We start from the raw sequence: 13,525 nt of genomic DNA on the forward strand, positions 1-13,525 counted from the left end.
CCTCTGTGATTGGTACTGCAGGATCAGTAGTGAAGGTGAGGAGACATTTACCGACAGACAGAGATCAGATCAGAGCACTGTAGTTCAAAAAACACTGAGTTTAATGGAACCAGCTAAGGAAGAAGAAAGCAGGTAAAACACAAATAATTGTGCAATTGCTACCTACACATCTGAGCTGACAGGATAGTGCTTGCCTGGGGAGGAAGGGAGGGAGGGGAGAGAAAGGCACTTTTTCTTCCAGCACACTCTTTCCTCATTTTCAATTTTACTTTGCAGACTTAACGGCTGTCATCATTTGAGGACATCGTTCCTTTAACATACAATAAGAAAAGTTATGGGTCAAATATTTACAGAATAATATTGAGAAGGCACTGAAAATAGCAGGCAAACATTATTAGAAAACAACATAATGAGAAATAACTTGACACTCAGATTTGTAAAAACCTACCTTTTTCTATGTTGATGTCTAAATATATTGAATATGTATAAAGTATGTTTGGTGACCAAATCGGTCTACTTTCATGGAATTGACACACAGAATGGTACAGCCCTTGCCCCAGTAGTTTATAATCCAATTTTATATGATACCCCATTTCGTCACATTACAAAGAATGAGAAGTGGATGGGGTGGAAAAGGTCAAGAGTGACAGCAATCAGATTGTGCAGTTATTCAGTTTAGGCATGTGCATCTCTAGGTGGTTAATTTTAAGAGTTGGGTTGTTGTCCAAACTTTTGAGTGCTTGAATTTGCAACCTAAAGAACATTCTTTTAACATAGGTATTTTGTATGTAATTTCCTAGGTGTTTTTTTTTGTTTTGTTTTTTTTAAGGAAAAAGGTAAAAACAAATTTTGTTATGTGCAGCTGTGCAGTGAGACAGACTGGCCTCCCTCTAGTCCTAAGAGGGAGGAACCCTTACAGGGGCTCTCAAAGTGGGGTTCTTGACCCATAAAGGGGTCACAAGGTTATTCTGTGGGGGGTCTCAAGCTATCATCCTCCACCCCCAAAGCTCGCTTTGCTGCCAGCATTTATAATAGCGTTTAATATTTTAAAAATGGTGTATTTAATTAATATGGAGGGAGTCAGACTCAGAGGCTTGCTGTGTGAAAGGGGTCACCAATACAAAAGTTTGAGAACCACTGCCTTATACTCTTCCTGGTGGGCACAGCTAACCCAACCCCACCTCCCTTGCAGGAAGTGCAGGGGCAAAGCAGGAAGTAGAGTAGGGCCCTGCAGCTCAGTTACAGGCAGATTCCTTACTGGAGTGCTGAACCCTCAGTAGACTGGCATCCTACAGTCCCAGGAGATGGAAGACATTGGGGAGATACCAGAGGAAGGGCTGTGAGCTGGAGTCTGGCAGTGACAGAGCAGCGTCAGCAGAAGTGGGTGGCAAGTAGCACAGGGAAACCAGACCTGGGTACAGTTGTGCTGCCAGGACATGATGCAGTGATTTTATGTTCCCTTGCTGACACCGTGGTGTGATCACCTGCCATGGCTAGGGCACTGGGCTGGGACTTGGTGGAGCAGGATGCATACAGGTCTCCCAACTGCCCCCCCCCCCCAGTGACTGGCCCCCATGTGGGCTTGCTGCGTCCTTACTTTAGGCCAGGAAGCCTGCCCCAGATTGTTGTTGATTTCCTCCACCAGGAGGCCAAGGACTATAGATTATTTGCTTGTTCAAGCCCAGACTCTTGTTGCTTGCTCCAGCCAGGAGGCTGTGGGCCATACTCAGCCTGCACTCAGGAGGCCTGAACCCTATTCTATCCAGGGGCCCAGGCTACCAGCTGATAGGCTGAGTGCTGGGTCCTCCATTGGAGATTGGAAGTACAGAGTGGGCAGTGCCACGACCACAAGTCAGACCTCCCCGACAAAATGCAGCTGACCTACTGACTCCTCCACACACCTCCCGAAGGGAGCGCCCTGACCCAAGAGGCAGGAGCCCTTGCAAGCTGGAAGAATCTTTCCCTCATGCATGGACATCAGGGTTTGAACCAGAACAAATCAGTATAGACTTCTACCACTTGAGCTAAAGAACTAAGGGCTAGACTATCAAAGGGGACTTAGATGTTCCAGCTCCTAGGGATCTGCCTCCCAATGGAATTTACTGGGCCAGGCCCACTTAGGTGCCCATGCCTTCTGGGGGCACAGTTAGGCACCTAAGAAGGGGATTTACAGAAGCCAGCAAGGAGTCACCAAAGCTATCCAGCAGTAACACACAGAGGAAAGCAGGGGGGCTAAGGACCCATGTCCATAAAGGGACTTAAGCATCAACCTCCCACAGATCTAGGCCTTTGGTACCCAACTAGTGGGGCAGAGGAAGGAGCCTACTGCCACTGAGGATTCACATCTGTGAGCCTTCTCCTGGAGATAGGCACAGAAGCCCTTTCTCATGGGGGACAGAGACCAACCCTCAACCAGTTATAGCCAATAGATCATTCACCTGGAATATAGGAAACTTGGATTCAAGTCTGTGCTCTAAAACAGGCAGAAGGAGGATTCAAACCTGGGTCTTCTACATTCTAGATGGGTGCCCTAACCACAGGGTATACAAACACATCCACTAGCCTGAAAAATTCCTGACCTGCTCATCCCAGCTTTCATTTGTGGGATTAAGAGCAGGGCCGGCTCCAGGCACCAGCTTAACAAGCAGGTGCTTGGGGCGGCTAAGGGAGAGGGGCGGCACCTGTGGCAATTCTGGGACGGCAGGTCCCTCACTCCTTCTAGGAGCGAAGGACCTGCCGCGGCTTTTTTTTTTTTTTTTTTTTTTTGCTTAGGGCAGCAGAAATGCTGGAGCCGGCCCTGGTTAAGAGTGCTCTGAGCATGCCTACTGGATCTGGCTCCACAGGGAGATAAGTGGGGAAAGTCTAGTTTGAGAAGCCTGCTGGGGTTTAGGTGTGAGCTAGGGTGCTGAGCAGCTCTGCTGTGTCAGGACACAGGCAGTTTTGTGTATGCCCACAAGCAAAAATATAGGCCCCTACAGGTTTAGGTGGCAGCTGCTTGGTGGTCAGTGGTGCCTAAATTTTGGATTTAGGCACCCAAAGAAGCAGTTACATCCCGGAATCCCTTTGTGAATCTAGTCCTACAATAGCTGGCAGCAGAAGATGACTTCTTGGCAGAAAGGAGATGGGCTGCTTGAACCACCTGCCAGGCCTGGAAGTGTTTGGAAGAAGAGCAGCTAGTTTTTCTGCCACCCCCAGCTCCAGAGGTGGGGAAGCTGGACTGTTCGGGCCATTTGCTGAGTCTGCAGGGGGTGTGAATGGGGGGATCCTAGGCCAAGCTCTTTCCCCACACCCCTACTACAGCTGCTGAGGCAGATCCTAGAGATTTAATTCCCAGTACAGTATGTGCTGCCCCAACTGCTTTGGTGGTGGCGTGAGCCTGGCACTTTAGAATGTTTGTGTTATTTTGACATGCTGCCAGAATTTTCCTGAGGAATGAGAGCAAGAGAAGAGAAATGGTGATTTTCTAAAGTTTATATCTCAGCAAAGCCTGAATATTTCATGGCTGTCATGGAGCATCAGACCCTAGAGGAGGGAGGGCCCTTGCCCTCTCTCAGAGACTGCAGCCCTTCACCTTCTGGGAGGCAAAGCCTAGCAGCCAAAGTCAGTTGTCCAGGGCCATTGTCTCAGGTACTAGCACCCTGTATTAAGTGTATCTGGCAATAGCGCTTAATCCCTCAGGCAGCTGCCATAACCCATAGTAGGTGCTGGAAAGGGTAGGGGGACCCAGGCCCACCCTACTCTGCCGAGTCCGACCCAGGGCCCTGTAGAACCAGTAGTCCTGATTTCAGATTCAGACTCCTATCTCAACAAACAGATTCCCTGGGCCACTTCCTACCCTGGATTCTAGCTCCAGCAATTCCCCCAGGGGCAGTAGCCACCTGTCTCCAGTTGATTGGGGTCCTGCAGTGGACTTAGTGTGTTCAGCCTCTGCAGTCTGGGGACTTCCCAGCAGGCGCTCACGGCCTGCATCCACTCACCTCCTCAGGCAGGCCATACTGAGCTGAGCTGCTTCCTTTTATACCCTACGACCAGCTGGAGCATGCCCAGCAAGGGTGAGGAAGCGTGGCCTCTTGAGCCCCCAGTGAGTGGTTAATCCCTGCTGGGCCGGTACGGCGTTAATACACCCAATCATAATGGGACAAAGAAAAAACACTTCTCTACCCCGAGGTTTCTCTCCCTGTGGAAATCCAAAAACTACTGCAAAAAATGGACGTATTCAAACCTCTCAAAAAAAGGTCAAAAAAACCTTTCATAATGAAACATTTTAAGCAGCCTAAATACAGGAGTCACTGTCAATTCTATCTATAAAGATACAGATTAATTAATACATTTGCCATTGTATTTGTTTATTTCAACCAGCAGTTAGGGCTTGATTCAGGAATCACTTGTAGTTCTCTGGCCTATATTATGTAGTAGGTCAGACTTGATCATAATGGTCCCCTCTGATTTACAATGTATGAATCCATGTATTGACTATAATATTGTTTATGATCAGGCCATAGTTGCATATATTGCATCTATCTGCAATTTTATATGTTGCATGTATAAGCACGGCCATCCTGAGTCAGACCAATGGTCCATTTAGCCTAGTATCCTGTCTCTAGCAGTGGCTATTGCTTGAGTTTCCAGGGGAGTGTACAAAACAGGGCAGTTGAAGTGATTCATCCCTGTTTTCCCCTCCCAGCTTCTGGCAGTCAGAGGTATAGGCTCATCTCGAGTATGTGGTTGCATCCCTGACCATCTTGGCTAATAGCCATTGATGGACCTATGATCCTTGAATTAATCTAATTATTTTTTGAACCCAATTATACTTTTGGCCATCACAACATCATATGGCAATGAGTTCCACAGGTTAATTGTGCATTGCATGAAAAAATACTTCCTCCTATTTGTATTAAACCTGCTGCCTACTTTTTTTGCCAGGTGACCCCTGATTTTTATACTGTGGAAAAGGAAAATAACTCTACTTTTTTCCACACTATTCATAGACCTTGGTCATATTCCCCCTTAATTGTCTCTTTTTTAAGTTAAGTAACCCTAAACATTATGATATTTTCTGTCTTATTTTCTATCCCTTTCCTAATATCTCCTAGGATTCTGTTAGTCTTTTTGACCACTGCTATGCATTGAGCTGACATTTTTCAGAAATAAAATATAAATAAATATATGGAGATATACCAATCTCATAGAACTGGAAGGGAGCCTGAAAGGTCATTGAGTCCAGCCCCCTGCCTTCACTAGCAGGACCAACTACTGATTTTGCCTCAGATCCCTCAGTGATTCCCTCAAGGATTGAGCTCATAACCCTGGGCTTAGTAGGCCAATACTCAAACCACTGAGCTATCCCTCCCCCACAACTAGCTGAATTTGTTGAATGTATGTTTTATAAGTGGCAGGTATTACATATTGACAACAAATGAGATCAAAATCTGTTGGAAGATGTAAGGCACTTATGTTTTTAGAATGGTCAGAACTACTGGCCTTATTTTCCTCTGGATAACATAAGTATTTAGTTATTAATTAGCCATTAATTAAAGCACAGTACTTAATTACTAGCATCTATTTTTCTGAATTCTTTGGGCTCAGCTATGATACTTTAGAGGGCTGACTCTCACAACCCAAGTTGTGTTATCTGGGAACTTTTGGCCTGTTCTTAAAAGGGTTGATCATCTATGAGTGAGAGTTGTATGTGCTCAGTACCTACTAGGTTCAGACCCACTATGCCTTTGGGAAGAACAATTACTTCCGGAGATAATGGGGAAGCACACAATGGCTGAGCAGAAGAGATGTAATAAATTCTACAACAGGCATAGCCAGCACTCCCCTCACCCTGCCAGCTGTAGGGGAGGCAAGAGAAGGCATTTCTGAGTTTCTCCCTCTCCATTCCCACCTCTAGAAGTAGACCATTAACTGAGTCACTGAGACTGCTGTAGGACAACTCACCTCAAATTGCAGAACCCCCAAGTAGTTATTTGTGCTAATAGTCAGCTCTTTTAGTCACTGATTTAATGATTTTTGTCTAAATATCAAGGTATTAAATGGAAATCATTTAGTACTCAAAATCATAAGAATAATTCATTTATTTCGGTACGAAAGCTCAAAATGGTTCAGTTCCAATACTCTTTGCATTTCAGTGCTATGTAAACTGTAAGCAATTTCTTTAATCCCCCCTGCTCTTGTGCAGGGGCTGTCAATATATGATCATTTAGCAGGTGTTTAGAAAACAGACTTCTTAAACGATCTGTTTTCTTTAGTGTTCAAGATGAGGCTGTGGACAAAAGCAACTTTAAGAACTGCAACCACATTGCTTTCTACAGGTAAGGATGTGGGCTCCAACCTAAGGGTATTTTTCACACACAGCATGATTGATTTATTTCATTATATTACATGGACATCTATAACAAGGATTCTAAATAAGGGAGGTGGCGTTGTTGGTTTTTTTTAAGCCAACAATATTAAAGTTAAAACAAAAAATAAATTACAGTTCATAACCATACCTTAGTTTAAAGCAACCAAAGAATACACAGAGTTTGAGAATGAATATGACTTTAAAGGAGAACTTTCCACTCAACAGCAATACCATTTTTGGAAATAATTAGTATATTCTAAATAGAAATGGGGTCCGACTGAAATCTCAAATGCAGCAGCATCTCGTCCTCCCCCAAAATTCCAGAAAAATCTGAATTTGAATCTCTATGTCTTAACAAGCACCTATACTATTTACATTTGGATAAGACTGTAGGAGATTGTTTTCTGGTTATTGTTCTTCTGTGGCCCAAAATGGCAGAAATCTCACAGAGATCAATTGTTCTCCTGAGATTTCTGCCCCTTGGGGCCAAAGTTTTATAAGACTAACTCAGAGGATTTCAGTGGTGCTGAACCTGAACTATAGCCATAGTTTAACATCAAACCTGAACTCCATGCCCTATTATTCTGATGAAATTACTCCAAATATAAACAGTCCCTTCTCCTATATCTACCTGGAATACATTTTCCAACTATTATCTGATTTTATGTGGAGAAAAGCAGTTGTACCAATTAGTCAATTACACATCTGACTAAGGTTTTAATCTTACATGTTTGTTTCTCTTCTGCAGCAAATTCCATCCTAAAGGCCTAATTATGCACAGCAGGATAGCTTTTCTTGATTAGTAGTTTTTATGTTAGGTCCCCTCTTGGTCATGCTTTTAAAGACACCATTTTTAAATGAGTCTATATTTCTCCATAGTATTCTAATCTATACAAAATACAGATAAATCATGCATACATACACACAAGGGAATTGCTTCACCCACCAGTGCAATGCAGTAGCTATTTACCAGGGTATCTGAAGCCAGGAATATGACAGAAAGTGAAGTAAACGTTATCCATTTTAAACTGTCTTCAGGAGGAAGTTAAGGAGGCAGAATATGATTGCCTAACTTGGAATTTGGCCAGGGCACTTGGGTTAACCCTATTATTGCAAAAACAGTTGTACTGATATTTTTAGTGATTATGAACTCAAAAAACTCCCTTTTGTAACTCATACACATGATATATTTTATAAACTTTTCAGGACAGGAACCATGTCTTTATTTATCTTTGTATGGCACCTGACACAGCCCGAACCTAGTCCTGGTCAGGGCTTCCAGGTGCTATAAATAATTAATAATAATGTCTTAACATAATGAAAAATAGCCAGTATATGAAAAATGCAAGAGAGAGTTATCCTACTCAGTAAACAATTCCTATTTAACGTAGTATTCCCTAACATCATGTAAACCATGACATTTATAGACGCCAACAACAATTCTGTCTTTGCAGGCGTCAGAAACTTCTGCATCCTGGGAAGTCCTTGTATCAAGCATTGTTGAATTCAGTTACATTATGCAATGATAGTGTCAAACTCCAAATAATTAATGAGAAGAATAAGGTAAGATCTCGCACACTAAGGGAGGCAATGGTAAAAGATGAGACTGTGAATTGGGAAACTGAGTCCTTTCTCTACTGACTCTCTTTAAAATGAGACTGATAATATTTGCCCACATTTGTAAAGTCATTTGAGATCCTTGGATGTAGGTAGTTCTGTGATATAATGCAAAATATTATCATCACAAAGATGTCCTTTATTTTACAGATAATTTATATGAATATAAAGAGAGGCTCATTTAAAGAAATAAAATATATATATTTTTTTTTTTTTAGTTTCAGTGACAATACAAAAAACCTAAACAGACGTCTTTTTTACCTGAAAAAGGTTTTTTAGATTTAGGGCTTTCTCCCCCATTCCAAAATAACAAATTCAAGTCTGCCCAAATGGAATGAGAGCAAGGTGATTTCCTTTGTGTGTTGTAGTGCATGCCAATTGAAAAACTTTAGCTATAATGAAAACTCCTGTAGTTTTCAAAATAATAATCTTGCATCCTATAACATTTTGTCTGGAAAGTTTTCCTTCTCAAAATTTTACAAATAAGGAAGTTAAATGAGCAAAGACAATTGCTATCTCATGGTTCTAGTGATTTCCTATACAAAAGATCCAGGATCAGCCAAATTCAGCCTCTCACACTAATAGGAGCATAAGTCCAGTCTATTAAGTTAGCATTGTAAGCTGTTAGGGTGAGGAACTGCCTTACAAGAATCCCTACAGTCTGATAGAAGGAATGACAGTGACGTTCCTCCATCCTAGAAAAGGGGGGGAAGGGAGGGGAGGAGGAATGCCACTGTGAAGATCTTCAATGTTCCTGCATGTAGCAGACACTACACGGTGGGGAAAAAAAGGAGTTATTTGGGGTGAGATAGAGTTATGTGGCTTACACTCCACTTTACATACCTCTGAATTACCAAGTTTACAAAGACCAGTTATAGACCTACTGGGTAGGTAATTCTACAACCTTTTTTTTTTTTAATTTCCCACTGTGCAGCTCTAATAGTGTAAGCACCACTGGGAGTACTACTGTAGATAGGGCATTGACATTTTTAACACCATGCCACCTAACCCTACCACAGCAGTTCTCAACGACTGAGCCTCGAGCCTTGTCGACACTAGTCAGGGCCAGCTCCAGGCAGCAGCTTGGCAAGCAGGTGCTTGGGATGGCCACTCCGGAGAGGGGCGGCCGATCCAGCTATTCGGCGGCAATTCGGCAGACGGTCCCTCACTCCCGCTCGGAGTGAAGGACCTTCCACCGAATTGCTGCCGCAGATCGCGATTGCGGCTTTTTTTTTTTTTTTTTTTTTTTTTTTTTGGCTGCTTGGGGCGGCCAAAACTCTGGAGCCGGCCCTGACACTAGTGCTCTGGCTGTTGTTGGTATTGGTGGAGACAGTAGTGGCAATTTCCTGCAAAATGCTAAACAAAGCCTCCGGCTTGGCTGTTTGTAAAAAATTCAGTCCAGTTTCACTTACAAACTAAGAAAATTTGTTTCTTAAAAACAGTGAAATAGACCTATCTGGTGAAAATTCAAATGCATAGTGACTGTGTGCAGTTTTGGGCCTACTAAACTATGCTGGATCAGAAGGCAGACATAGATTTTTTTCAAAAAATAAATGTCTGATGATATGAGATCCAGAATTTCTGAATCAAAATATAAATCGATGCCTTTATCACAGTGTAGCACTAGCTGCTAATGTACCTGTTTGTTTATTCCCAGGTTCCTCTCCTAGTGGAAATTTATGCAATAGAAGGCAACATTTTCAGGCTTAAAATTAATGAGGTATCTCCTCTCAAATCAAGGTATGAAGTCCCTGATGTTCTCATAAAAGAACCTACCACTCAGAGGTAAGCTCTGGAAGATGATATAGTCTCTTAATTGCTTATACCCCGTTCCCCTCAACTGTGTGTTCTCGTCCCTCTCATTTGAGTACAATTGTATTTACCCTCATGAATATCAGGAAGTTATAGGAATAGAAAAAAAGCAATTGGCTTATGAAGGTGAATTTGTGCCTAAGGATAAATGTTGCACATTGAGAAAGATGATATAGCCTCATATGTGAAACCTGTAACTATATGAGCCAGCCAGAAAGTGGGCTAGAGACCTTAGTATGCATCATTTTGACCTAATGTGTAGTCTAGTTGTATTGAGAAAATAAAAACTATTGAGAATGTTGAAGGAAACTTTGTAGCCAGCTATTGCACTGTTCAGTCTGTGGGCCAGATCCAGGAGTCCTTAGTGCTTATTCAGAACCCACAGTTATTTAAGAGAATGGAGTTTTGCTTCAATAGCAGTTTCAAGATTTGGCTTTATGTTACACAATTATCCTTAAATTATCTTTTGTCTAATTTGTCTAATTTTTTGTTTATCTACAATTATCTAAAACCTATGGAAATCCTTTCCCCCCCCCCCCTTTTTTTTTTTTTTTTATTTGCCAGGCTCTCTATAGCCCAGAAGGAGGCAGGTATTCTGGTACTGACATGTGCCAGTGAGGACCGCAAGCTTCATATCACAGCAAATCCATTCAAGATAGAACTAGAGTCCAAGGGTGAGACCGTACTGAGCGTGAACACCAATGGCCTGTTGTACTTTGAGCATCTACAACCGCCACCCCAAAACAGGTGTGAAATCTCCATATCCCACAGTGCAGTGTTTGTGATGCTGCTGAAAATAAACCAACAAGAATTCAGATCAGCAAAAATATGCAGTGCCACCATTTGTAATGCTACTATCTACATGCAATACTCTTGGCTCTGACATTCAGAAAAGTACCAGCACAACAACTAAGGACAGACTCTGCTCTGACTTACTCCCTGCGAGACCCCACTGAAGTCAGGACAGAATTTGATCCTGTGAGGACACATCCATCCTCTCACTGATTGAGGGCACCCCAAATATTGAAGCCTGGGTTCTCCCTTTGCTCACTCAACTAGAGCAGTGGTTCTCAACCAGGGGTATGTGTACCCTTGGGGGTACGTAAAGATCTTCCGGGGGTACATCAGCTGATCTTGATATTTGCCTAGTTTTATTACAGGCTACATGAAAAGCACTTGCGAAATCAGTACAAACTAAAATTTCATACAGACAATGACTTGTTTATACTGCTCTATATACCAGGGGTGGCCAAACTGCGGCTCTGCGTAAAAGTACGGTTCTTGGAGCCCCCGACAACCTCCCCCCGCCCATTCTTCACCTACCAGACTGTTTGGGGGAAGTTTGGCGCGTCTGACCTGTGGTGAGGCTCGGGGCTTCTGCCCAGCAGGGAGGGGGCTCTTGGGGCTTCAGCCCCGCAGGAGGCACCTGTTGTGGGGCTGAAGCCCCGAGACCCCCCCAATCCCGCAGGGCAGAAGCCCCGAGTCCCACCACCCCGCCACAGGGCAGAAGCCCCGAGCCCCAGCAGGCCCGGCCCGGCTGTCAGTCTTTTGAAGATTGTCGTATTCGGCTCAGAGGGTTAGTAAGTTTGGCCACCTTTGCTACATATATACACTGAAATGTAAGTACAAAATTTATATTCCAATTGATTTATTTTATAATTATACAGTAAAAATGAGAAAGTGAGAAATTTTTCAGTCATAGTGTGCGGTGACACTTTTGAATTTTTATATCTCATTTTGTAAGCAAGTAGTTTTTAAGTGAGGTGTAACCTGGGGGTATACAAGACAAATCAGACTCCTGAACAGGGTACAGTAGTCTGGAAAGGTTGAGAGCCACGCAACAAGATCATTTGCCAAAGGGGCTTTCATCTCCTTGAATCTTTGATGAAGGGATTCTGGACCAGTTTAACTTAAAGCTGTTTGAACCCATTCATTCTGCCTCTTTATCCTATTTATGGGCCAATTCTATAAGATGCTGAGCACCCTTAATTCCCCTTGACTTTTCTGGGGATTTGAGGGTGCCCACTATCTCATTTGATCAGGACCTTAATTTTATCTACTTATCCTCATTATAGCTGAACCTGCTCTTTATGAAGGCATCATTCATCATATAGCTGCAATATTTAGCACTCCAGCCCTGTTGCAAAATACTGGAAGAATGAGGGGTCATAAAGTAGGGGAGTTGGGAATGTGGGGACATTCCGCAGAGCTGAGAAAGCAACGTGGTAGGTAACTCTACCCTAGGGAAAATAATTACTTTAAAAAAATACTTGTAATTGACAGAGAGCCCTCTGCATGACAGAACACACACAAATATCTAGTCTGAAAAGCTTCTCTGTGGGGATAAAGAGGGGAAAATGCTGACATTATTAGAAGTGACTGTAGAAACCCCAGGAACCAGTTGAACAGAATAACCCAAACTAGATCTGGTTTGGAAAGAAGATCACTGTAAGAAATTAAATACCAAAATCACTTGTCAACTACAGATCTCAATACACGATTGCTTTTCAGAAAAGTCGAAAGCTGAAAGTTCCAGATAGTGTAGGAGGTGGTGTAGTTTTTAAAGTTTTCTATCTGAAATCCTCTCAATTAACTGGTTATTTCTGCTCATTTGTTTTCATTAGCAAAACTACAGCACAAAAGAAAGAGGACACATCAATTGGCTCCTCTCAGGTAACCCAAGCTTGGTTTGATTCTGGCATTAGTACCCTGTGGGAAGGATGGATCAATTGTCATGATTACAAACTCTGTGTTTGTATGGCATGGGCTAGTGTTATGGCAGGGGTTTCCAAACAGCCAAACTGAGGCCACACTGGCAACTTGCCAGGAGCCTGAGACCCACATTTCACCTGTGTTAAATAGGCCAGAGGCATATTCTCAGGCACATACATCCCTGGTACTGTTGCAGGATTCTCTTTGAAGAGAGACTTAGTATTGGCAGTGGATAAAGACACACATCTTTTTCTGAGTAGGCTGTGTGTAGCGGGGCGGCCTGGCTTCCAGGCGCCCCAGGAAGTGATGAGCCAGAAAAGCCGCCAGAGTGGGCGGAGCCACTGCGGCCTGTCCCCGCCCCCCGGAAGTCAAGGGGCGGGACAGGAAGTATAAAGGCCAGGCCCCAGCGCTCAGTAGCTGGCCGGCAGCGGGAGAGGACAGACGCTGGTGCCCGAGCTCCCGCGGACCTGAGCCTGCCGAGGGCCCGGTACCCTGAGGAGGACTGGCCGAGCCTGCCGAGAGCCCGGTATCCTGAGGAGCGGTTTGAGCTTCCCCCCGCCGAGGGCCCAGAGGGAGCGACACACCTACCTGGTGCTCGGGGCCCGGAGGAGCCCATAATCTGTGACCCAGCAGACGGAACTCAGGAGGAGCAGGTACCCATGGAGGAGGAGATGGGAAGTGGCCCGGGGATAGCAGACCCTGAACCCATGTCAGTGTGTTGCGGTCAGGATCCCCACTGACTGCGCGGCAGACGGACTGCTGCAGATAGGGCCCCGGGCTGGAACACAGTGGAGTGGGTGGGCCTGTGTTCCCCCCTGCCACCCCGCGCCGGGTGGCAGTCTCTCCTCCTCCTTGTCCAAGGGGGCCTGGGCCCCTGACTGACTATTGATTTGCTGCCCCGCCCTGACCTAGGGCCTGGGCTAACCCAAACTGACCCAGCCCCTGCTACAAGGCCTGGGCCACTGACTGACTATTGGTGTGCAGCCCCGCCCTGACCCAGGGCCGGAGCTGTTAATTGTCTGCTCAGCCCCTGCA

At 44.3% G+C, this 13,525-nt stretch overlaps 1 protein-coding gene across 4 annotated transcripts in view; it reads left to right on the forward strand.

Moving 5' to 3' along the window:
- Positions 1 to 13,525, forward strand: part of GANC (glucosidase alpha, neutral C) — a 44,925-nt gene continuing 31,400 nt past the window's right edge. For 3 of the 4 annotated variants that reach the window (XR_004645547.1, XM_034769198.1, XM_034769199.1), the window contains exons 1-6: positions 1 to 132; positions 6,255 to 6,317; positions 7,804 to 7,912; positions 9,624 to 9,751; positions 10,343 to 10,525; positions 12,403 to 12,451. Coding sequence is in view for 3 of the 4 variants with exons in the window: in XM_034769198.1 (XP_034625089.1) it covers positions 104 to 132; positions 6,255 to 6,317; positions 7,804 to 7,912; positions 9,624 to 9,751; positions 10,343 to 10,525; positions 12,403 to 12,451 (561 nt within the window). In the remaining variant the exon portion in view is untranslated. The remainder of the gene's footprint in view (positions 133 to 6,254; positions 6,318 to 7,803; positions 7,913 to 9,623; positions 9,752 to 10,342; positions 10,526 to 12,402; positions 12,452 to 13,525) is intronic. The other variant, XM_034769200.1, reaches the window with a different exon arrangement.

Source organism: Trachemys scripta, chromosome 4, assembly GCF_013100865.1.
Source record: "Trachemys scripta elegans isolate TJP31775 chromosome 4, CAS_Tse_1.0, whole genome shotgun sequence".
In the NCBI taxonomy this organism is placed as follows: Eukaryota; Metazoa; Chordata; order Testudines; family Emydidae; genus Trachemys; species Trachemys scripta.